Here is a 26,959-nt window from a genome sequence, read left to right as displayed (position 1 = left end):
GTAATGGCGGTCATATTGATTTCACTAGGAAACAGCCTCATAGAATATCTTGATAATAATAATATGATGGGGGTTGTAGTTTCACAACGACCAAAGGGACACAAGTGACATATCATATACATTAAAGAAAGTCAATACAAGGCTATTACTTTTTTGGCTTACATACCTGTGGCCCTATAGGTCCAATGGGTCCCGAATCTCCAGTCGGTCCCGAACGTCCCTGGAAATAAAATATTGTAAAGAACATGAAATGTAACTAATAATAAGATGAGTATATACAGTATACAGTATTATCATTCACGGATTACGTATAAAGGTAATGGGCACCTATGAGGGCAATTGTTACTCAAAATGCATGAATTTCGGGCAATAAAAATCATTTTTGTAATTGGATTTCCACAAAAATGCTGCACCTTTTGGCATCTACAGTCTGTGTGTTGGATTTTCTATTGCTCGTTGCGGAATGAGTTAACTGAGTGTCAGTAAGCGAGCTCTGTTACCAGATTTAGTCACTTTTTTATCCATTTTTCTTTAAGCTCATTTTTGACCACAGACCACATTAAAGCTGAGCTGAACCTTGATGTGGTCATTAATCAGCTGATTAGAGCTCGGAGAAGGAAAAAAAAAATAGTTACAAACTACTGGTCGGCAGAGGAGCTCGCTGATGGATTCTTGGTTTGATTTTGCGAAATGCCGCACCGTGGAGTTAGTAGAAATATTAACATGCATGGATCCAAATCATAAAGCAGTGGTAATGATTGCAAAGGAGGAAAATGGATCCAAAAAATGGTCATTACTGACATGTTTTTGGGATAAAAACTCTAATGGGCTTAAGCGTATACCAGAAACGCGTCAGTAATGAACGCTTTTTGCCACGGACATTCTATTAAAATGATGGAATAAAGTTTTTAGGATTTTTAGCTCACTTGTGGACTCTCAGTTAGCTCATTCAACAGGTGGAAAAAACAAAAAAAAAATGGTGCAAATTGTATGAACTGAACACTCCCTGCCGAGAAAACCTGCCACCCCTGTCTGTCTGCAGAAGTGGTCGGTAACCTCCGCGGGACACTCACCGCTTCTCCAGGATTTCCTTGTTCTCCTTTTTCTCCTCTTTCTCCAGGAATTCCCTAGGAGCATAAAAAAATGTGTCATATTACACCAGTTGTCTAATTTCAGAAAATGTAATACTAGCCCCTTCCTGTTTCTGTTGTTTGTCTGCAGCGCTGATCTATCATCAATAGCGCTGCAGCTAATCACTGAGTTCAGCAGCTACAGGCAAACAATAGAGACCGGTGGAGGCTGAGCGCTGGAATTGGGGAGGGTGAGTAATATTTATCTTTTTTTCTTATAACTAGCAAAAAGTTTTCTAAATTTAGAAAACCCTTTATCATAACACTAGAAAGAAAAATATCTAGAAAAATTACAAGAAAATTTAAACTTTAAGAAAAATCTTTCTTATTTTCATATTTGTTCAGATTTTTCACTGTCTTTACGGTAAAGTATAAGAATTGCATATTTGTCGCCATCGTGTGGTAGGAAATGAGAATTAGGCCTTGTGACCACAGGGCTTTTTTCATGCTTTTTTTAACCAATAAAAAGCAAGGAAAATGCGTCCCAGCAAAGTCTATGAGAATCGTGACGTGCTGTGCACATGTTGCTTCTTTTTTTTCTTGATTTTTTTTTGTTGCTGAAAAAAGAAGCGACATGTCAATTGTTTCTTCTTTTTTTCCTGCTTTTTCCCCCTATCTCAATACATAAAAAGCATGAAGACATGAAAAGAAGCACAAAAAAGCAGCTATTTTTTGTGCTGAAAAAAGCACTGTGGGCACATAGCCTTACAGTCACTAAAAGTCCTTGTGCTCACAGGACGTTTTTTCATATTTTTTTTTCCTTGCTTTTTTTAACCGATAAAAAGCAAGGAAAATGCATCCCAGTAAAGTCTATGAGAATCATGACGTGCTGTGCACACAGTGCTTCTTTTTTTCTTGCTTTTTTTGTTGCTGAAAAAAGAAGCCACATGTCAATTGTTTCTGTTTTTTTTCCTGCTTTGTTTTCCCTATCCCAGTACATAAGAAGAAGCATGAAAAAAAGCATGAAAAGAAGCGTGAAAAGAAGCATAAAAAGCAAGAAAAAAAGCATGAAAAAAACCATGATAATAAGCATGAAAAAAACATGAAAAAAAGCATGAAAAGAAGCATGGAAAGAAGCATGAAATCATGAAAAGAAGCATGAAAAAAGCATTAAAAAAGCGTGAGGGAAAAAGCATGAAAAAAAAGCATGAAAAGAAGCATGAAGAAAAGCACAAAAGCATGAAAAGAAGCATAGAAAAAAATGAAAAAAGCGTGGGGGAAAAAAGCATGAAAAGAAGCATGAAAAAAACATGAAAAAAGTGTGCAAGAAAGCATGAAGAAAAGCATGAAAAGAAGCATGAAAAGAAGCAAGAAAGCATGAAAAAAAGCATGAAAAGAAGCATGAAGAGAAGCATGAAAGCATGAAAAGAAGCATGAAACAAGCATGAAAAAAAGCGTGGAGAAAAAAGCATGAAAAAGCATGAAAGGAAGCATGAAAAAAGCATGAAAAGAAGCATGAAAAGCGTGAAAAGAAGCATCAAAAAAGAATGGAAAAAAAACATGAAAAGAAGCATAAAAATCGTGGGAAACAAGGCATGAAAAAAAGCACAAAAGCATGAAAAGAAGCGTGACAAAAAGCATGAAAAGAAGCGTGAAAAGAAGCATGAAAAGAAGCGTGAAAAAAGCATGAAAAGAAGCGTGAAAAAAGCATGAAAAGAAGAGTGAAAAAAAGCATGAAAGCACAAAAAAGCAGCTTTTTTTGTGCTGAAGAAAAAACATTGTGGGCACATAGCCTTAAAGTGTCATTCCGTCAATAGTGGAAATTTACTCTGAAAACTTTTCCGCACTATGTGACACCAGCCACAAGCCCTAATCATCTCTTACGGTTTTTTCAGGTCATTTTTTTGTCTTGCAGTATTCATTCCTGTTTTTTTGTGTGTCTACTTCTTTAAAATGGTGTACGCAGTTCATTGAATTTTTTGCAAAGTAAAAAAAATCTCTATTTTTGACTTTGATCATTTTTGCAAATTTGTATTGCAATCAATAACAAAAAAAGACAGCTGCACTCTGAAATGCTAAAGCATGAAAACCATGACTATAAGAATATAGATATGCATTACTGGTTAAGGAAATTTAGGAAAAAATGGCCATTTCTATATCTGCCCAGCAGCCATGTCACAGCAACCTCATTATGCTGGGTTCTACTCTATACCGGATCTGTCTGGGCTCCTGAAAACCTACATGTATGGGGGTCAAGTCACCCCCCCCCACTCCATAAAAAGGGGCTAATGGGAAAGGTGTGGGTTGGAGTGCACAGCCAGTCAGGGCATTACTCTATATTAGATACAACAAAAAGAAAAAATGGCAGCACTCCCAATAGTGAGAACAGGTGCGTATCTCTTCATAATGCATAATATACATATAAAAAGAACACTATAATGGAGGGGGGAGGGTTACTCGCCGCCCTTACATGTAGGTGTGTAGGAGCTCAGAGGCAGTATAGAGTAGGACCCAGCATAATGAGGTTGCTGTGACGTGGCTGCTGGACAGGTATTGAAATTGCCATTCTAATATGCCAAGCACCTCAAAAAAATTTTTTTCTAGATTGCTATTAGTACGAGAGGCTGCTGATAAGTCTTTGGCTTTACCCAGAAAGAAACGAGCTAGGATGATGAAACTTTCCATTTATTCCACATACTCTCCACTGATGACAACACACACATGCTTACATCGGTATACCACGTTCTGCAAGCCTAGCAAAAAGAAGGATTTCAATTGGGTCTCAAACCACATAGCAGCCATGGCATCAGAAATGGTGTGAAATGTGGTACCCTTGAGGTGTTTCTTCAGGTTTGGAAACAGATGATAGTCGGAGGGAGCTAGATCTGGTGAATAAGGTGGGTGGTCACCAGCTGGAGACCCAGCTCTGCTGGTTTTGCCGTGGTCACTTGTGCAGTGTGAGCGGAGGTGTTGTCTTGCAGGAACAGGATTCCTTTGGACAGCTTGCCGCACCTTTTGGCCTTCAGAGCTGCCTGCAATTGGTCCAAAAGTTCAATGCAATACTTTGCATTGATGGTGGAACCCTTTTGAAGGCAGTCCACTAGCAGCACACCCTCCTTATCCCAGAACACAGACGCCTTCACCTAAAGCGGGCTTTACACGCTACGACATTGTTGGGGTCATGGAATTCGTGACGCACATCCGGCCGCATTAGCGATGCCGTTGCGTGTGACACCGATAAGCGATTTTGCATCGTTGCAAAAACGTGCAAAATCGCTAATCGGCGACACGGGGGTCAATTCTCAAATCTCATTACTGCAGCAGTAACGAGTTTGTTCCTCGTTCCTGCGGCAGCACACATCGCTGCGTGTGACGCCGCAGGAACGAGGAAGCTCCCCTTACCTGCCTCCCGGCTGCTATGCGGAAGGAAGGAGGTGGGCGGGATGTAACGTCCCGCTCATCTCCGCCCCTCCGCTGCTATTGGGCGGCGGTTCAGTGACGTTTCAGTGACGTCACTGTGACGCCGCACGGACCGCCCCCTTAGAAAGGAGGCGGTTCGCCGGTCACAGCGACGTCGCCGGACAGGTAAGTATGTGTGACGGCTGTGGGCGATGTTGTGCGGCACGGGCAGCGATATGCCCGTGTCGCGCAACAGATGGGGGCGGGTACCCACACTGGCGATATCGGGACCGATATCGCAGTGTGTAAAGTAGCTTTTAGTGTCTGATTTTTGTACCCTGGATCTTCTTTGGACGAGGAGAACCACTTTGCCTCCACTATTGACTGCTCCTTGTTTTCAGGGTCATACAAATAAATCCAGGTCTCATCCATAGTGACCAGTCGCTCCAGGAAGTTCTTATCAGTCCGGAAACACTGACAAATGGACCAGGAAGTTGTCACTCGTTCTTCTCTGATCTGTTGTCAGACATTTGGGGACCCACTCTGCAGAAGCTTCCTCATGTCCAAATGTTCATGGATAATGACACAAACACGTTCCCGGGAAATCCCCAAGATGTCTGCTATTGCTATAGCTGAATTTGGTGGATTCTCCAGTATGAGGTTGTGCAGAGCATCGACGATCTCCGGAACAACAACCACTCTCGGGTGTCCAGGATGTTCCTCATCATTGGGGCTGAAGTTGCCGTTTTAAATTTGGCAACCCAGTTCTTACCTGTGTAATATGAAGGGCATTGATCCCCCAATGTCTGCGACATATCACCATGAATATCCGCCGTGGACTTTCCTTGCAGAAACAAGAATTTTATCCTCCTCTGCTCTCAGTTGCTGTGAATATCGCATTAGACTCCGGCATTGTGTTTTCCGCGTGCATGTAACATTCGTTACAATAGAAACAAAAAAATCACAAAGCCAAAGACTTATCAGCAGCCCCTGGTATTTGAAATCTTTTGCCATTATAGTATGTGACTGTTTTTCTCTTATATATATATATATATATATATATATATATATATATATATATATACAGTGCCTTGTGAAAGTATTCGGCCCCTTTGAATTTTTCATCCTTTTCATCCTTTTTCCCACATTTCAGGCTTCAAACATAAAGATAAAATGTTAATGTTCTGGTGAAGAATCAACAACAAGTGACACAATTGGGAAGTTGAACGAAATTTATTGCTTATTTTAAACTTTTATAAAAAGTAATTAACTGAAAATTGGGGCGTGCAATATTATTCATCCCCTGTAAGTTAATACTCTGTAGCGCCACCTTTTGCTGCGATTACAGCTGCAGTCTCTTGGGGTATGTGTCTATCAGTTTTGCACATGGAGAGACTGAAATTCTCGCCCATCCTTTGTAAACAGCTGGAGCTGAGTGAGGTTGGATGGAGGCGTTTGTGAACAGCAGTTTTCAGCTCTTTCCACAGATTCTCGATTGGGTTCAGGTCTGGACTGTGACTTGGCCATTCTAACACCTGGATACGGTTATTTGTGAACGATTCCATTGTAGATTTTGCTTTATGTTTGGGATCATTGTCTTGTTGGAAGACAAATCTCCGTCCCAGTCTCAGGTCTTTTGCAGATTCCAACAGGTTTTCTTCAAGAATGGTCCTGTATTTGGCTCCATCCATCTTCCCATCAATTTTAACCATCTTACCTGTCCCTGCTGAAGAAAAGCAGGCCCAAACCATGATGCTGCCACCACCATGTTTGACAGTGGGGATGGTGTGTTCAGGGTGATGAGCTGTGTTGCTTTTACACCAAACATATCGTTTGGCATTGTGCCCAAATAGTTTGATTTTGGTTTCATCTGAGCAGAGCCCCTTCTTCCACATGTTTGGTGTCTCCAGGTGGCTTGTGGCAAACTTTAAACAACACTTTTTATGGATATCTTTGAGAAATGGTTTTCTTCTTGTCACTCTTCCATAAAGGCCAGATTTGAGCAGTGTAGGACTGATTGTTGTCCTATGGACAGACTCTCCCACCTCAGCTGTAGATCTCTGCAGATCATCCAGAGTGATCATGGGCCTCTTGGCTGCATCTCTGATCAGTCTTCTCCTTGTGTGAGATGACAGTTTGGATGGACGGCCGGGTCTTGGTAGATTTGCAGTGGTATGATACTCCTTCTGTAGCGCCCCTGAATACATCAGGGTGCTACAGGGAACTGCATCCTTTTTCCAGGGTGCGGGACCTATCTCCTATGGTTCCAAGTTCCCAGAAACCGATGTCACCTCCATCAGCACCACAAATCCCAATCAACACCTCACATCATGACCTGTCAGACACATCAGTGGGTTGGTCTAGCTGGAACAGGGCCACCCACCTAGGGGTCAGGCAGGCTGGTAGGGGGAACAAGGAGAGTCTAGTGAGAGCCCTCAAGGAGAGAAGAGCTGGGGAGTGTGAGCTCCCAGGGAGATAGAAGGACCAAGGTTGGGTCGCACGCACAGGTGGCGTCACAAACTTATCCCCTGTAAATACCCCCCTTTATATGGATCAAAGTGTCCGCCAAGCCGGGTCCGGATGACCCCCTCGAACCACGATCCCGGATCTGAGCAGCCCGACAAATACCGGGGCGGCACACTTCCATTTCAATATGATCGCTTGCACACTGCTTCTTGGGATGTTTAAAGTTTTGGAAATCTTTTTGTAACCAAATCCGGCTTTAAACTTCTCCACAACAGTAACACGGACCTGCCTGTTGTGTTCCTTGGTCTTCATGATGCTCTCTGCGCTTTACACAGAACCCTGAGACTATCACAGAGCAGGGGCATTTATACGGAGACTTCATTACACACAGGGGCTTATATTTATCATCATCAGTCATTTAGGACAACATTGGATCATTCAGAGATCCTCAATCACCTTCTGGAGTGAGTTTGCTGCACTGAAAGTAAAGGGGATGAATAATATTGCACGCCCCAATTTTCAGTTATTTATATTTTTTAAAAGTTTAAAATAAACAATAAATATTCAACTTCACAATTGTGTCACTTGTTGTAGATTCTTCACCAGAACATTAACATTTTTATCTTTATGTTTGAAGCCTGAAATGGGGGAAAAGGTTGAAAAATTCAAGGGGGCCGAATACGTTCGCAATGGGATCACTCTCCTTATCTGGGAGCTTTACATGGGACTGCATATTAACCCTACCGAGTCACTAGCAAGACACCGACCGAGCATTGTTCTCAGCTCTGCTACATCAGTGTGGTTTAGCGCTGGCGGTGCTGATACTTACGGGTACGCCCGGCTCGCCCACCACAGTCTCCGCCTGGAAGGAAACACATATATCAGCTTCTAGCAATATTACACACATCAGGGAACCAAAGGGTTAATACTTTGGGTTTGTGATGTCACTTTCCTAACATCCTCGCTAGTTTCATGTCTCCATGTGGTCGATCAAATGGATCCGAGCGCAGATATGTCACTCTGCCGGCAGAAGGCGCTATACTCCCAAATCTGAACAATAAATATGGATTTTGGTCTCTTATTTTTGAAATGGGAATCTCCAAATCCCCTGCAGACATGAGCCTAAATGACACCACGAGGGCGTCCTGCAGTCACCACTAGGGGAAGCTCCACAGATCACTGAATACAGTTTATAGCAGAGGGCTTCCTGCAGTCACCACTAGGGGGTGCTCCACAGATCACTGAATACAGTTTATAGCAGAGGGCTTCCTGCAGTCACCACTAGGGGGAGCTCCACAGATCACTGAATACAGTTTATAGCAGAGGGCTTCCTGCAGTCACCACTAGGGGGAGCTCCACAGATCACTGAATACAGTTTATAGCAGAGGGCTTCCTGCAGTCACCACTAGGGGGATCTCCACAGATCACTGAATACAGTTTATAGCAGAGGGCTTCCTGCAGTCACCACTAGGGGGAGCTCCACAGATTACTGAATACAGTTTATAGCAGAGGGCTTCCTGCAGTCACCACTAGGGGGAGCTCCACAGATCACTGAATACAGTTTATAGCAGAGGGCTTCCTGCAGTCACCACTAGGGTGAGCTCCACAGATTACTGAATACAGTTTATAGTAGAGGGCTTCCTGCAGTCACCACTAGGAGGAGCTCCACAGATCACTGAATGCAGTTTATAGCAGAGGGCTTCTTGCAGTCACCACTAGGGGGAGCTCCACAGATTACTGAATACAGTTTATAGTAGAGGGCTTCCTGCAGTCACCACTAGGAGGAGCTCCACAGATCACTGAATGCAGTTTATAGCAGAGGGCTTCTTGCAGTCACCACTAGGGGGAGCTCCACAGATCACTGAATACAGTTTATAGCAGAGGGCTTCCTGCAGTCACCACTAGGGGGAGCTCCACAGATCACTGAATACAGTTTATAGCAGAGGGCTTCCTGCAGTCACCACTAGGGGGAGCTCCACAGACCACGGAATACAGTTTATAGCAGAGGGCTTCCTGCAGTCACCACTAGGGGGAGCTCCACAGATCACTGAATACAGTTTATAGCAGAGGGCTTCCTGCAGTCACCACTAGGGGGAGCTCAACAGATCACTGAACACAGTTTATAGCAGAGGGCTTCCTGCAGTCACCACTAGGGGGAGCTCCACAAATCACTGAATACAGTTTATAGCAGAGGGCTTCCTGATGTCACCACTAGGGGGAGCTCCACAGATCACTGAATACAGTTTATAGCAGAGGGCTTCTTGCAGTCACCACTAGGGGGAGCTCCACAGATCACTGAATACAGCTTATAGCAGAGGGCTTCCTGCAGTCACCACTAGGGGGAGCTCCACAGATCACTGAATACGGTTTATGGCAGAGGGCTTCCTGCAGTCACCACTAGGGGGAGCTCCACAGATTATTGAATACAGTTTATAGCAGAGGGCTTCCTGCAGTCACCACTAGGGGGATCTCCACAGATCACTGAATACAGTTTATAGCAGAGGGCGTCTTGCAGTCACCACTAGGGGGATCTCCACAGATCACTGAATACAGTTTATAGCAGAGGGCTTCTTGCAGTCACCACTAGGGGGAGCTCCACAGATTACTGAATACAGTTTATAGCAGAGAGCTTCCTGCAGTCACCACTAGGGGGAGCTCCACAGATCACTGAATACAGTTTATAGCAGAGGGCGTCTTGCAGTCACCATTAGGGGGAGCTCCACAGATCACTGAATACAGTTTATAGCAGAGGGCTTCCTGCAGTCACCACTAGGGGGAGCTCCACAGATCACTTAATACAGTTTATAGCAGAGTGCTTCCTGCAGTCACCACTAGGGGGAGCGCCACAGATCACTGAATACAGTTTATAGCAGAGGGCTTCCTGCAGTCACCATTAGGGGGAGCTGCACAGATCACTGAATACAGTTTATAGCAGAGAGCTTCCTGCAGTCACCACTAGGGGGATCTCCACAGATCACTGAATACAGTTTATAGCAGAGGGTTTCCTGCAGTCACCACTAGGGGGAGCTCCACAGATCACTGAATAAAGTTTATGGCAGAGGGCTTCCTGCAGTCACCACTAGGAGGAGCTCAGGAGCTCACTGAATACAGTTTATAGCAGAGAGCTTCCTGCAGTCACCACTAGGGGGAGCTCCACAGATCACTTAATACAGTTTATAGCAGAGTGCTTCCTGCAGTCACCACTAGGGGGAGCGCCACAGATCACTGAATACAGTTTATAGCAGAGGGCTTCTTGCAGTCACCACTAGGGGGAGCTCCACAGATCACTGAATACAGTTTATAGCAGAGTGCTTCCTGCAGTCACCACTAGGGGGAGCTCCACAGATCACTAAATACAGTTTATAGCAGAGGGCTTCCTGCAGTCACCACTAGGGGGAGCTCCACAGATCACTGAATACAGTTTATAGCAGAGGGCTTCCTGCAGTCACCACTAGGGGGAGCTCCACAGATCACTGAATACAGTTTATAGCAGAGGGCTTCCTGCAGTCACCACTAGGGGGATCTCCACAGATCACTGAATACAGTTTATAGCAGAGGGCTTCCTGCAGTCACCACTAGGGGGAGCTCCACAGATTACTGAATACAGTTTATAGCAGAGGGCTTCCTGCAGTCACCACTAGGGGGAGCTCCACAGATCACTGAATACAGTTTATAGCAGAGGGCTTCCTGCAGTCACCACTAGGGTGAGCTCCACAGATTACTGAATACAGTTTATAGCAGAGGGCTTCCTGCAGTCACCACTAGGGGGAGCTCCACAGATCACTGAATACAGTTTATAGCAGAGGGCTTCCTGCAGTCACCACTAGGGGGAGCTCCACAGATTACTGAATACAGTTTATAGCAGAGAGCTTCCTGCAGTCACCACTAGGGGGAGCTCCACAGATCACTGAATACAGTTTATAGCAGAGGGCTTCCTGCAGTCACCACTAGGGGGAGCTCCACAGATCACTGAATACAGTTTATAGCAGAGAGCTTCCTGCAGTCACCACTAGGAGGAGCTCCACAGATCACTGAATGCAGTTTATAGCAGAGGGCTTCTTGCAGTCACCACTAGGGGGAGCTCCACAGATTACTGAATACAGTTTATAGTAGAGGGCTTCCTGCAGTCACCACTAGGAGGAGCTCCACAGATCACTGAATGCAGTTTATAGCAGAGGGCTTCTTGCAGTCACCACTAGGGGGAGCTCCACAGATCACTGAATACAGTTTATAGCAGAGGGCTTCCTGCAGTCACCACTAGGGGGAGCTCCACAGATCACTGAATACAGTTTATAGCAGAGGGCTTCCTGCAGTCACCACTAGGGGGAGCTCCACAGACCACTGAATACAGTTTATAGCAGAGGGCTTCCTGCAGTCACCACTAGAGGGAGCTCCACAGATCACTGAATACAGTTTATAGCAGAGGGCTTCCTGCAGTCACCACTGGGGGAGCTCCACAGATCACTGAATACAGCTTATAGCAGAGGGCTTCCTGCAGTCACCACTAGGGGGAGCTCCACAGATTACTGAATACAGTTTATAGCAGAGGGTTTCCTGCAGTCACCACTAGGAGGAGCTCCACAGATCACTGAACACAGTTTATAGCAGAGGGCTTCCTGCAGTCACTACTAGGGGGAGCTCCACAAATCACTGAATACAGTTTATAGCAGAGGGCTTCCTGCAGTCACCACTAGGGGGAGCTCCACAGATCACTGAATACAGTTTATAGCAGAGGGCGTCTTGCAGTCACCATTAGGGGGAGCTGCACAGATCACAGAATACAGTTTATAGAAGAGAGCTTCCTGCAGTCACCACTAGGGGGATCTCCACAGATCACTGAATACAGTTTATAGCAGAGGGCTTCCTGCAGTCACCACTAGGGGGAGCTCCACAGATCACTGAATACAGTTTATAGCAGAGGGCTTCCTGCAGTCACCACTAGGGGGAGCTCCACAGATCACTGAATACAGTTTATAGCAGAGGGCTTCCTGCAGTCACCACTAGGGGGAGCTCCACAGATCACTTAATACAGTTTATAGCAGAGTGCTTCCTGCAGTCACCACTAGGGGGAGCGCCACAGATCACTGAATACAGTTTATAGCAGAGGGCTTCCTGCAGTCACCACTAGGGGGAGCGCCACAGATCACTGAATACAGTTTATAGCAGAGGGCTTCCTGCAGTCACCACTAGGGGGAGCTCCACAGATCACTGAATACAGTTTATAGCAGAGAGCTTCCTGCAGTCACCACTAGGGGGAGCTCCACAGATCACTGAATAAAGTTTATAGCAGAGGGCTTCCTGCAGTCACCACTAGGGAGAGCTCCACAGATCACTGAATACAGTTTATAGCAGAGGGCTTCCTGCAGTCACCACTAGGGGGAGCTCCACAGATCAGTGAATACAGGTTATAGCAGAGGGCTTCCTGCAGTCACCACTAGGGGGAGCTCCACAGATCACTGAATACAGTTTATAGCAGAGGGCTTCCTGCAGTTACCACTAGGGGAAGCTCCACAGATCACTGAACACAGTTTATAGCAGAGGGCTTCTTGCAGTCACCACTAGGGGGAGCTCCACAGATCACTGAATACAGCTTATAGCAGAGGGCTTCCTGCAGTCATCACTAGGGGGAGCTCCACAGATCACTGAATACAGTTTATAGCAGAGGGCTTCCTGCAGTCACCACTTGGGGGAGCTCCACAGATCACTGAATACAGTTTATAGCAGAGGGCTTCCTGCAGTCACCACTAGGGTGAGCTCCACAGATCACTGAATACAGTTTATAGCAGAGGGCTTCCTGCAGTCACCACTAGGGGGAGCGCCACAGATCACTGAATACAGTTTATAGCAGAGGGCTTCCTGCAGTCACCACTAGGGGGAGCTCCACAGATCACTGAATACAGTTTATAGCAGAGGGCTTCCTGCAGTCACCACTAGGGGGAGCTCCACAGATCACTGAATACAGTTTATAGCAGAGGGCTTCCTGCAGTCACCACTAGGGGGAGCGCCACAGATCACTGAATACAGTTTATAGTAGAGGGCTTCCTGCAGTCACCACTAGGCGGAGCTCCACAGATCACTGAATACAGTTTATAGCAGAGGGCTTCCTGCAGTCATCACTAGGGGGAGCTCCACAGATCACTGAATACAGTTTATAGCAGAGGGCTTCCTGCAGTCACCACTAGGGGAAGCTCCACAGATCACTGAATACAGTTTATAGCAGAGGGCTTCCTGCAGTCACCACTAGGGGGAGCTCCACAGATCACTGAATACAGTTTATAGCAGAGGGCTTCCTACAGTCACCACTAGGGGGAGCTCCACAGATCACTGAATACAGTTTATAGCAGAGGGCTTCCTGCAGTCACCACTAGGGGGAGCTCCAGAGATCACTGAATACAGTTTATAGCAGAGTGCTTCCTGCAGTCACCACTAGGGGGAGCTCCACAAATCACTGAATACAGTTTATAGCAGAGAGCTTCCTGCAGTCACCACTAGGGGGAGCTCCACAGATCACTGAATACAGTTTATAGCAGAGGGCTTCTTGCAGTCACCACTAGGGGGAGCGCCACAGATCACTGAATACAGTTTATAGCAGAGGGCTTCCTGCAGTCACCACTAGGGGGAGCTCCACAGATCACTGAATACAGTTTATAGCAGAGGGCTTCCTGCAGTCACCACTAGGGGGAGCTCCACAGATCACTGAATACAGTTTATAGCAGAGGGCTTCCTGCAGTCACCCCTAGGGGGAGCTCCACAGATCACTGAATACAGTTTATAGCAGAGGGCTTCCTGCAGTCACCACTAGGAGGAGCTCCGGAGCTCACTGAATACAGTTTATAGCAGAGGGCTTTCTGCAGTCACCACTAGGGGGAGCTCCACAGATCACTGAATACAGTTTATAGCAGAGGGCTTCTTGCAGTCACCACTAGGGGGAGCGCCACAGATCACTGAATACAGTTTATAGCAGAGGGCTTCCTGCAGTCACCACTAGGGGGAGCTCCACAGATCACTGAATACAGTTTATAGCAGAGGGCTTCCTGCAGTCACCACTAGGGGGAGCTCCACAGATCACTGAATACAGTTTATAGCAGAGGGCTTCCTGCAGTCACCCCTAGGGGGAGCTCCACAGATCACTGAATACAGTTTATAGCAGAGGGCTTCCTGCAGTCACCACTAGGAGGAGCTCCGGAGCTCACTGAATACAGTTTATAGCAGAGGGCTTTCTGCAGTCACCACTAGGGGGAGCTCCACAGATTACTGAATACAGTTTATAGCAGAGGGCTTTCTGCAGTCATCACTAGGGTGAGCTCCACAGATCACTGAATACAGTTTATAGCAGAGGGCTTCCTGCAGTCACCACTAGGGGGAGCTCCACAGATCAGTGAATACAGTTTATAGCAGAGGGCTTCCTGCAGTCACCACTAGGGGGAGCTCCACAGATCAGTGAATACAGTTTATAGCAGAGGGCTTTCTGCAGTCACCACTAGGGGGGAGCTCCAGAGATCACTGAATATAGTTTATAGCAGAGAGCTTCCTGCAGTCACCACTAGGGGGAGCTCCACAGATCACTGAATACAGTTTATAGCAGAGGGCTTCCTGCAGTCACCACTAGGGGGAGCTCCACAGATCACTGAATACAGTTTATAGCAGAGGGCTTCCTGCAGTCACCACTAGGGGGAGCTCCACAGATCACTGAATACAGTTTATAGTAGAGGGCTTCCTGCAGTCACCACTAGGGGGAGCTCCACAGATCACTGAATACAGTTTATAGCAGAGAGCTTCCTGCAGTCACCACTAGGGGGAGCTCCACAGATCACTGAATACAGTTTATAGCAGAGGGCTTCCTGCAGTCACCCCTAGGGGGAGCTCCACAGATCACTGAATACAGTTTATAGCAGAGAGCTTCCTGCAGTCACCACTAGGGGGAGCTCCACAGATCAGTGAATACAGTTTATAGCAGAGGGCTTCCTGCAGTCACCACTAGGGGGAGCTCCACAGATCAGTGAATACAGTTTATAGCAGACGGCTTTCTGCAGTCACCACTAGGGGGAGCTCCAGAGATCACTGAATATAGTTTATAGCAGAGAGCTTCCTGCAGTCACCACTAGGGGGAGCTCCACAGATCACTGAATACAGTTTATAGCAGAGGGCTTTTTGCAGTCACCACTAGGGGGAGCTCCAGAGATCACTGAATACAGTTTATAGCAGAGAGCTTCCTGCAGTCACCACTAGGGGTAGCTCCACAGATCACTGAATACAGTTTATAGCAGAGGGCTTCCTGCAGTCACCGCTAGGGGGAGCTCCACAGATCACTGAATACAGTTTATAGCAGAGAGCTTCCTGCAGTCACCACTAGGGGGAGCTCCACAGATCACTGAATACAGTTTATAGCAGAGAGCTTCCTGCAGTCACCACTAGGGGGAGCTCCACAGATCACTGAATACAGTTTATAGCAGAGGGCTTCCTGCAGTCACCACTAGGGGGAGCTCCAGAGATCACTGAATACAGTTTATAGCAGAGGCCTTCCTGCAGTCACCACTAGGGGGAGCTCCACACATCACTGAATACAGTTTATAGCAGAGGGCTTCCTGCAGTCACCACTAGGGGGAGCTCCACAGATCACTGAATACAGTTTATAGCAGAGAGCTTCCTGCAGTCACCACTAGGGGGAGCTCCACAGATCACTGAATACAGTTTATAGCAGAGGGCTTCCTGCAGTCACCCCTAGGGGGAGCTCCACAGATCACTGAATACAGTTTATAGCAGAGGGTTTCCTGCAGTCACCCCTAGGGGGAGCTCCACAGATCACTGAATACAGTTTATAGCAGAGGGCTTCCTGCAGTCACCACTAGGGGGAGCTCCACAGATCACTGAATACAGTTTATAGCAGAGGGTTTCCTGCAGTCACCACTAGGGGGAGGGGAGCTCCACAGATCACTGAATACAGTTTATAGCAGAGGGCTTCCTGCAGTCACCACTAGGGGGAGCTCCACAGATCACTTAATACAGTTTATAGCAGAGTGCTTCCTGCAGTCACCACTAGGGGGAGCGCCACAGATCACTGAATACAGTTTATAGCAGAGGGCTTCCTGCAGTCACCATTAGGGGGAGCTGCACAGATCACTGAATACAGTTTATAGCAGAGAGCTTCCTGCAGTCACCACTAGGGGGATCTCCACAGATCACTGAATACAGTTTATAGCAGAGGGTTTCCTGCAGTCACCACTAGGGGGAGCTCCACAGATCACTGAATAAAGTTTATAGCAGAGGGCTTCCTGCAGTCACCACTAGGAGGAGCTCCGGAGCTCACTGAATACAGTTTATAGCAGAGAGCTTCCTGCAGTCACCACTAGGGGGAGCTCCACAGATCACTTAATACAGTTTATAGCAGAGTGCTTCCTGCAGTCACCACTAGGGGGAGCGCCACAGATCACTGAATACAGTTTATAGCAGAGGGCTTCCTGCAGTCACCACTAGGGGGAGCTCCACAGATCACTGAATACAGTTTATAGCAGAGTGCTTCCTGCAGTCACCACTAGGGGGAGCTCCACAGATCACTAAATACAGTTTATAGCAGAGGGCTTCCTGCAGTCACCACTAGGGGGAGCTCCACAGATCACTGAATACAGTTTATAGCAGAGGGCTTCCTGCAGTCACCACTAGGGGGAGCTCCACAGATCACTGAATACAGTTTATAGCAGAGGGCTTCCTGCAGTCACCACTAGGGGGATCTCCACAGATCACTGAATACAGTTTATAGCAGAGGGCTTCCTGCAGTCACCACTAGGGGGAGCTCCACAGATTACTGAATACAGTTTATAGCAGAGGGCTTCCTGCAGTCACCACTAGGGGGAGCTCCACAGATCACTGAATACAGTTTATAGCAGAGGGCTTCCTGCAGTCACCACTAGGGGGAGCTCCACAGATCACTGAATACAGTTTATAGCAGAGGGCTTCCTGCAGTCACCACTAGGGGGAGCTCCACAGATTACTGAATACAGTTTATAGCAGAGAGCTTCCTGCAGTCACCACTAGGGGGAGCTCCACAGATCACTGAATACAGTTTATAGCAGAGGGCTTCCTGCAGTCACCACTAGGGGGAGCTCCACAGATCACTGAATACAGTTTATAGCAGAGAGCTTCCTGCAGTCACCACTAGGAGGAGCTCCACAGATCACTGAATGCAGTTTATAGCAGAGGGCTTCTTGCAGTCACCACTAGGGGGAGCTCCACAGATTACTGAATACAGTTTATAGTAGAGGGCTTCCTGCAGTCACCACTAGGAGGAGCTCCACAGATCACTGAATGCAGTTTATAGCAGAGGGCTTCTTGCAGTCACCACTAGGGGGAGCTCCACAGATCACTGAATACAGTTTATAGCAGAGGGCTTCCTGCAGTCACCACTAGGGGGAGCTCCACAGATCACTGAATACAGTTTATAGCAGAGGGCTTCCTGCAGTCACCACTAGGGGGAGCTCCACAGACCACTGAATACAGTTTATAGCAGAGGGCTTCCTGCAGTCACCACTAGGGGAAGCTCCACAGATCACTGAATACAGTTTATAGCAGAGGGCTTCCTGCAGTCACCACTAGGGGGAGCTCCACAGATCACTGAATACAGCTTATAGCAGAGGGCTTCCTGCAGTCACCACTAGGGGGAGCTCCACAGATTACTGAATACAGTTTATAGCAGAGGGTTTCCTGCAGTCACCACTAGGGGGAGCTCCACAGATCACTGAACACAGTTTATAGCAGAGGGCTTCCTGCAGTCACTACTAGGGGGAGCTCCACAAATCACTGAATACAGTTTATAGCAGAGGGCTTCCTGCAGTCACCACTAGGGGGAGCTCCACAGATCACTGAATACAGTTTATAGCAGAGGGCGTCTTGCAGTCACCATTAGGGGGAGCTGCACAGATCACAGAATACAGTTTATAGCAGAGTGCTTCCTGCAGTCACCACTAGGGGGAGCGCCACAGATCACTGAATACAGTTTATAGCAGAGGGCTTCCTGCAGTCACCACTAGGGGGAGCTCCACAGATCACTGAATACAGTTTATAGCAGAGGGCTTCCTGCAGTCACCACTAGGGGGAGCTCCACAGATCAGTGAATACAGGTTATAGCAGAGGGCTTCCTGCAGTCACCACTAGGGGGAGCTCCACAGATCACTGAATACAGTTTATAGCAGAGGGCTTCCTGCAGTCATCACTAGGGGGAGCTCCACAGATCACTGAATACAGTTTATAGCAGAGGGCTTCCTGCAGTCACCACTAGGGGAAGCTCCACAGATCACTGAACACAGTTTATAGCAGAGGGCTTCTTGCAGTCACCACTAGGGGGAGCTCCACAGATCACTGAATACAGCTTACAGCAGAGGGCTCCCTGCAGTCATCACTAGGGGGAGCTCCACAGATCACTGAATACAGTTTATAGCAGAGGGCTTCCTGCAGTCACCACTTGGGGGAGCTCCACAGATCACTGAATACAGTTTATAGCAGAGGGCTTCCTGCAGTCACCACTAGGGTGAGCTCCACAGATCACTGAATACAGTTTATAGCAGAGGGCTTCCTGCAGTCACCACTAGGGGGAGCGCCACAGATCACTGAATACAGTTTATAGCAGAGGGCTTCCTGCAGTCACCATTAGGGGGAGCTGCACAGATCACTGAATACAGTTTATAGCAGAGGGCTTCCTGCAGTCACCACTAGGGGGATCTCCACAGATCACTGAATACAGTTTATAGCAGAGGGTTTCCTGCAGTCACCACTAGGGGGAGCTCCACAGATCACTGAATAAAGTTTATAGCCGAGGGCTTCCTGCAGTCACCACTAGGAGGAGCTCCGGAGCTCACTGAATACAGTTTATAGCAGAGAGCTTCCTGCAATCACCACTAGGGGGAGCTCCACAGATCACTTAATACAGTTTATAGCAGAGTGCTTCCTGCAGTCACCACTAGGGGGAGCGCCACAGATCACTGAATACAGTTTATAGCAGAGGGCTTCCTGCAGTCACCACTAGGGGGAGCTCCACAGATCACTGAATACAGTTTATAGCAGAGTGCTTCCTGCAGTCACCACTAGGGGGAGCTCCACAGATCACTAAATACAGTTTATAGCAGAGGGCTTCCTGCAGTCACCACTAGGGGGAGCTCCACAGATCACTGAATACAGTTTATAGCAGAGGGCTTCCTGCAGTCACCACTAGGGGGAGCTCCACAGATCACTGAATACAGTTTATAGCAGAGGGCTTCCTGCAGTCACCACTAGGGGGATCTCCACAGATCACTGAATACAGTTTATAGCAGAGGGCTTCCTGCAGTCACCACTAGGGGGAGCTCCACAGATTACTGAATACAGTTTATAGCAGAGGGCTTCCTGCAGTCACCACTAGGGGGAGCTCCACAGATCACTGAATACAGTTTATAGCAGAGGGCTTCCTGCAGTCACCACTAGGGTGAGCTCCACAGATTACTGAATACAGTTTATAGCAGAGGGCTTCCTGCAGTCACCACTAGGGGGAGCTCCACAGATCACTGAATACAGTTTATAGCAGAGGGCTTCCTGCAGTCACCACTAGGGGGAGCTCCACAGATTACTGAATACAGTTTATAGCAGAGAGCTTCCTGCAGTCACCACTAGGGGGAGCTCCACAGATCACTGAATACAGTTTATAGCAGAGGGCTTCCTGCAGTCACCACTAGGGGGAGCTCCACAGATCACTGAATACAGTTTATAGCAGAGAGCTTCCTGCAGTCACCACTAGGAGGAGCTCCACAGATCACTGAATGCAGTTTATAGCAGAGGGCTTCTTGCAGTCACCACTAGGGGGAGCTCCACAGATCACTGAATGCAGTTTATAGCAGAGGGCTTCTTGCAGTCACCACTAGGGGGAGCTCCACAGATCACTGAATACAGTTTATAGCAGAGGGCTTCCTGCAGTCACCACTAGGGGGAGCTCCACAGATCACTGAATACAGTTTATAGCAGAGGGCTTCCTGCAGTCACCACTAGGGGGAGCTCCACAGACCACTGAATACAGTTTATAGCAGAGGGCTTCCTGCAGTCACCACTAGGGGGAGCTCCACAGATCACTGAATACAGTTTATAGCAGAGGGCTTCCTGCAGTCACCACTAGGGGGAGCTCCACAGATCACTGAATACAGCTTATAGCAGAGGGCTTCCTGCAGTCACCACTAGGGGGAGCTCCACAGATTACTGAATACAGTTTATAGCAGAGGGTTTCCTGCAGTCACCACTAGGGGGAGCTCCACAGATCACTGAACACAGTTTATAGCAGAGGGCTTCCTGCAGTCACTACTAGGGGGAGCTCCACAAATCACTGAATACAGTTTATAGCAGAGGGCTTCCTGCAGTCACCACTAGGGGGAGCTCCACAGATCACTGAATACAGTTTATAGCAGAGGGCGTCTTGCAGTCACCATTAGGGGGAGCTGCACAGATCACAGAATACAGTTTATAGAAGAGAGCTTCCTGCAGTCACCACTAGGGGGATCTCCACAGATCACTGAATACAGTTTATAGCAGAGGGCTTCCTGCAGTCACCACTAGGGGGAGCTCCACAGATCACTGAATACAGTTTATAGCAGAGGGCTTCCTGCAGTCACCACTAGGGGGAGCTCCACAGATCACTTAATACAGTTTATAGCAGAGTGCTTCCTGCAGTCACCACTAGGGGGAGCGCCACAGATCACTGAATACAGTTTATAGCAGAGGGCTTCCTGCAGTCACCACTAGGGGGAGCGCCACAGATCACTGAATACAGTTTATAGCAGAGGGCTTCCTGCAGTCACCACTAGGGGGAGCTCCACAGATCACTGAATACAGTTTATAGCAGAGAGCTTCCTGCAGTCACCACTAGGGGGAGCTCCACAGATCACTGAATAAAGTTTATAGCAGAGGGCTTCCTGCAGTCACCACTAGGGAGAGCTCCACAGATCACTGAATACAGTTTATAGCAGAGGGCTTCCTGCAGTCACCACTAGGGGGAGCGCCACAGATCACTGAATACAGTTTATAGTAGAGGGCTTCCTGCAGTCACCACTAGGGGGAGCTCCACAGATCAGTGAATACAGGTTATAGCAGAGGGCTTCCTGCAGTCACCACTAGGGGGAGCTCCACAGATCACTGAATACAGTTTATAGCAGAGGGCTTCCTGCAGTCATCACTAGGGGGAGCTCCACAGATCACTGAATACAGTTTATAGCAGAGGGCTTCCTGCAGTCACCACTAGGGGAAGCTCCACAGATCACTGAACACAGTTTATAGCAGAGGGCTTCTTGCAGTCACCACTAGGGGGAGCTCCACAGATCACTGAATACAGCTTATAGCAGAGGGCTTCCTGCAGTCATCACTAGGGGGAGCTCCACAGATCACTGAATACAGTTTATAGCAGAGAGTTTCCTGCAGTCACCACTAGGGGGAGCTCCACAGATCACTGAACACAGTTTATAGCAGAGGGCTTCTTGCAGTCACCACTAGGGGGAGCTCCACAGATCACTGAATACAGCTTATAGCAGAGGGCTTCCTGCAGTCATCACTAGGGGGAGCTCCACAGATCACTGAATACAGTTTATAGCAGAGAGCTTCCTGCAGTCACCACTAGGGGGAGCTCCACAGATCACTGAATACAGTTTATAGCAGAGGGCTTCCTGCAGTCACCGCTAGGGGAAGCTCCACAGATCACTGAACACAGTTTATAGCAGAGGGCTTCCTGCAGTCACCACTTGGGGGAGCTCCACAGATCACTGAATACAGTTTATAGCAGAGGGCTTCCTGCAGTCACCACTAGGGTGAGCTCCACAGATCACTGAATACAGTTTATAGCAGAGGGCTTCCTGCAGTCACCACTAGGGGGAGCGCCACAGATCATTGAATACAGTTTATAGCAGAGGGCTTCCTGCAGTCACCACTAGGGGGAGCTCCACAGATCACTGAATACAGTTTATAGCAGAGGGCTTCCTGCAGTCACCACTAGGGGGAGCTCCACAGATCACTGAATACAGTTTATAGCAGAGGGCTTCCTGCAGTCACCACTAGGGGGAGCGCCACAGATCACTGAATACAGTTTATAGTAGAGGGCTTCCTGCAGTCACCACTAGGCGGAGCTCCACAGATCACTGAATACAGTTTATAGCAGAGGGCTTCCTGCAGTCACCACTAGGGGGAGCTCCAGAGATCACTGAATACAGTTTATAGCAGAGGGCTTCCTGCAGTCACCACTAGGGGGAGCTCCACAGATCACTGAATACAGTTTATAGCAGAGGGCTTCCTGCAGTCACCACTAGGGGGAGCTCCACAGATCACTGAATACAGTTTATAGCAGAGGGCTTCCTGCAGTCACCACTAGGGGGAGCTCCACAGATCACTGAATACATTTTATAGCAGAGGGCTTCCTGCAGTCACCACTACGGGGAGCGCCACAGATCACTGAATACAGTTTATAGCAGAGGGCTTCCTGCAGTCACCACTAGGGGGAGCTACACAGATCACTGAATACAGTTTATAGCAGAGAGCTTCCTGCAGTCACCACTAGGGGGAGCTCCACAGATCACTGAATAAAGTTTATAGCAGAGGGCTTCCTGCAGTCACCACTAGGGAGAGCTCCACAGATCACTGAATACAGTTTATAGCAGAGGGCTTCCTGCAGTCACCACTAGGGGGAGCTCCACAGATCAGTGAATACAGGTTATAGCAGAGGGCTTCCTGCAGTCACCACTAGGGGGAGCTCCACAGATCACTGAATACAGTTTATAGCAGAGGGCTTCCTGCAGTCATCACTAGGGGGAGCTCCACAGATCACTGAATACAGTTTATAGCAGAGGGCTTCCTGCAGTCACCACTAGGGGAAGCTCCACAGATCACTGAATACAGTTTATAGCAGAGGGCTTCCTGCAGTCACCACTAGGGGGAGCTCCACAGATCACTGAATACAGTTTATAGCAGAGGGCTTCCTACAGTCACCACTAGGGGGAGCTCCACAGATTACTGAATACAGTTTATAGCAGAGGGCTTCCTGCAGTCACCACTAGGGGGAGCTCCAGAGATCACTGAATACAGTTTATAGCAGAGTGCTTCCTGCAGTCACCACTAGGGGGAGCTCCACAAATCACTGAATACAGTTTATAGCAGAGAGCTTCCTGCAGTCACCACTAGGGGGAGCTCCACAGATCACTGAATACAGTTTATAGCAGAGGGCTTCTTGCAGTCACCACTAGGGGGAGCGCCACAGATCACTGAATACAGTTTATAGCAGAGGGCTTCCTGCAGTCACCACTAGGGGGAGCTCCACAGATCACTGAATACAGTTTATAGCAGAGGGCTTCCTGCAGTCACCACTAGGGGGAGCTCCACAGATCACTGAATACAGTTTATAGCAGAGGGCTTCCTGCAGTCACCCCTAGGGGGAGCTCCACAGATCACTGAATACAGTTTATAGCAGAGGGCTTCCTGCAGTCACCACTAGGAGGAGCTCCGGAGCTCACTGAATACAGTTTATAGCAGAGGGCTTTCTGCAGTCACCACTAGGGGGAGCTCCACAGATCACTGAATACAGTTTATAGCAGAGGGCTTCTTGCAGTCACCACTAGGGGGAGCGCCACAGATCACTGAATACAGTTTATAGCAGAGGGCTTCCTACAGTCACCACTAGGGGGAGCTCCACAGATCACTGAATACAGTTTATAGCAGAGGGCTTCCTGCAGTCACCACTAGGGGGAGCTCCACAGATCACTGAATACAGTTTATAGCAGAGGGCTTCCTGCAGTCACCCCTAGGGGGAGCTCCACAGATCACTGAATACAGTTTATAGCAGAGGGCTTCCTGCAGTCACCACTAGGAGGAGCTCCGGAGCTCACTGAATACAGTTTATAGCAGAGGGCTTTCTGCAGTCACCACTAGGGGGAGCTCCACAGATTACTGAATACAGTTTATAGCAGAGGGCTTTCTGCAGTCATCACTAGGGTGAGCTCCACAGATCACTGAATACAGTTTATAGCAGAGGGCTTCCTGCAGTCACCACTAGGGGGAGCTCTACAGATCAGTGAATACAGTTTATAGCAGAGGGCTTCCTGCAGTCACCACTAGGGGGAGCTCCACAGATCAGTGAATACAGTTTATAGCAGAGGGCTTTCTGCAGTCACCACTAGGGGGAGCTCCAGAGATCACTGAATATAGTTTATAGCAGAGAGCTTCCTGCAGTCACCACTAGGGGGAGCTCCACAGATCACTGAATACAGTTTATAGCAGAGGGCTTCCTGCAGTCACCACTAGGGGGAGCTCCACAGATCACTGAATACAGTTTATAGCAGAGGGCTTCCTGCAGTCACCACTAGGGGGAGCTCCACAGATCACTGAATACAGTTTATAGTAGAGGGCTTCCTGCAGTCACCACTAGGGGGAGCTCCACAGATCACTGAATACAGTTTATAGCAGAGAGCTTCCTGCAGTCACCACTAGGGGGAGCTCCACAGATCACTGAATACAGTTTATAGCAGAGGGCTTCCTGCAGTCACCCCTAGGGGGAGCTCCACAGATCACTGAATACAGTTTATAGCAGAGAGCTTCCTGCAGTCACCACTAGGGGGAGCTCCACAGATCAGTGAATACAGTTTATAGCAGAGGGCTTCCTGCAGTCACCACTAGGGGGAGCTCCACAGATCAGTGAATACAGTTTATAGCAGACGGCTTTCTGCAGTCACCACTAGGGGGAGCTCCAGAGATCACTGAATATAGTTTATAGCAGAGGGCTTCCTGCAGTCACCACTAGGGGTAGCTCCACAGATCACTGAATACAGTTTATAGCAGAGGGCTTCCTGCAGTCACCGCTAGGGGGAGCTCCACAGATCACTGAATACAGTTTATAGCAGAGAGCTTCCTGCAGTCACCACTAGGGGGAGCTCCACAGATCACTGAATACAGTTTATAGCAGAGAGCTTCCTGCAGTCACCACTAGGGGGAGCTCCACAGATCACTGAATACAGTTTATAGCAGAGGGCTTCCTGCAGTCACCACTAGGGGGAGCTCCAGAGATCACTGAATACAGTTTATAGCAGAGGCCTTCCTGCAGTCACCACTAGGGGGAGCTCCACAGATCACTGAATACAGTTTATAGCAGAGGGCTTCCTGCAGTCACCACTAGGGGGAGCTCCACAGATCACTGAATACAGTTTATAGCAGAGAGCTTCCTGCAGTCACCACTAGGGGGAGCTCCACAGATCACTGAATACAGTTTATAGCAGAGGGCTTCCTGCAGTCACCCCTAGGGGGAGCTCCACAGATCACTGAATACAGTTTATAGCAGAGGGTTTCCTGCAGTCACCCCTAGGGGGAGCTCCACAGATCACTGAATACAGTTTATAGCAGAGGGCTTCCTGCAGTCACCACTAGGGGGAGCTCCACAGATCACTGAATACAGTTTATAGCAGAGGGCTTCCTGCAGTCACCACTAGGGGGAGCTCCACAGATCACTGAATACAGTTTATAGCAGAGGGCTTCCTGCAGTCACCACTAGGAGGAGCTCCACAGATCACTGAATACAGTTTATAGTAGAGGGCTTCTTGCAGTCACCACTAGGGGGAGCTCCACAGATCACTGAATACAGTTTATAGCAGAGAGCTTCCTGCAGTCACCACTAGGGGGAGCTCCACAGATCACTGAATACAGTTTATAGTAGAGGGCTTCCTGCAGTCACCACTAGGAGGAGCTCCACAGATCACTGAATACAGTTTATAGCAGAGAGCTTCCTGCAGTCACAAATAGGGGGAGCTCCACAGATCACTGAATACAGTTTATAGTAGAGGGCTTCCTGCAGTCACCACTAGGGGGAGCTCCACAGATCACTGAATACAGTTTATAGCAGATAGCTTCCTGCAGTCACCACTAGGGGGAGCTCCACAGATCACTGAATACAGTTTATAGCAGAGGGCTTCCTGCAGTCACCCCTAGGGGGAGCTCCACAGATCACTGAATACAGTTTATAGTAGAGGGCTTCCTGCAGTCACCCCTAGGGGGAGCTCCACAGATCACTGAATACAGTTTATAGCAGAGGGCGTCCTGCAGTCACCACTAGGGGGAGCTCCACAGATCACTGAATACAGTTTATAGTAGAGGGCTTCCTGCAGTCACCACTAGGAGGAGCTCCACAGATCACTGAATACAGTTTATAGCAGAGAGCTTCCTGCAGTCACCACTAGGGGGAGCTCCACAGATCACTGAATACAGTTTATAGTAGAGGGCTTCCTGCAGTCACCACTAGGGGGAGCTCCACAGATCACTGAATACAGTTTATAGCAGATAGCTTCCTGCAGTCACCACTAGGGGGAGCTCCACAGATCACTGAATACAGTTTATAGCAGAGGGCTTCCTGCAGTCACCCCTAGGGGGAGCTCCACAGATCACTGAATACAGTTTATAGTAGAGGGCTTCCTGCAGTCACCCCTAGGGGGAGCTCCACAGATCACTGAATACAGTTTATAGCAGAGGGCGTCCTGCAGTCACCACTAGGGGGAGCTCCACAGATCACTGAATACAGTTTATAGTAGAGGGCTTCCTGCAGTCACCACTAGGGGGAGCTCCACAGATCACTGAATACAGTTTATAGCAGAGGGCTTCCTGCAGTCACCACTAGGGGGAGCTCCAGAGCACACTGAATACAGTTTATAGCAGAGGGCTTCCTGCAGTCACCAGTAGGGGGAGCTCCAGAGCACACTGAATACAGTTTATAGCAGAGGGCTTCTTGCAGTCACCGCTAGGGGGAGCTCTTGAGGTCTCTGAATACAGTTTATAACAGAGGGCTTCCTGCAGTCACCCCTAGGGGGAGCTCCACAGATCACTGAATACAGTTTATAGCAGAGAGCTTCCTGCAGTCACCACTAGGGGGAGCTCCACAGATCACTGAATACAGTTTATAGTAGAGGGCTTCCTGCAGTCACCACTAGGGGGAGCTCCACAGATCACTGAATACAGTTTACAGCAGATAGCTTCCTGCAGTCACCACTAGGGGGAGCTCC

At 48.3% G+C, this 26,959-nt stretch overlaps 1 protein-coding gene across 1 annotated transcript in view; it reads right to left on the bottom strand.

Moving 5' to 3' along the window:
• COL22A1 (collagen type XXII alpha 1 chain) overlaps positions 1-26,959 on the bottom strand; it is a 515,443-nt gene that overhangs the window by 160,636 nt on the left and 327,848 nt on the right. The window contains exons 33-35 of the mRNA XM_075316011.1: positions 7,765-7,797; positions 1,074-1,127; positions 167-220 (exon numbers count right to left, since the gene is read on the bottom strand). Of these exons, the coding sequence (XP_075172126.1) occupies positions 167-220; positions 1,074-1,127; positions 7,765-7,797 (141 nt within the window). The remainder of the gene's footprint in view (positions 1-166; positions 221-1,073; positions 1,128-7,764; positions 7,798-26,959) is intronic.

This window comes from Anomaloglossus baeobatrachus, chromosome 6 (assembly GCF_048569485.1).
Source record: "Anomaloglossus baeobatrachus isolate aAnoBae1 chromosome 6, aAnoBae1.hap1, whole genome shotgun sequence".
Classification (NCBI taxonomy): domain Eukaryota; kingdom Metazoa; phylum Chordata; class Amphibia; order Anura; family Aromobatidae; genus Anomaloglossus; species Anomaloglossus baeobatrachus.
This window is presented reverse-complemented; position numbering and strand designations above follow the sequence as displayed.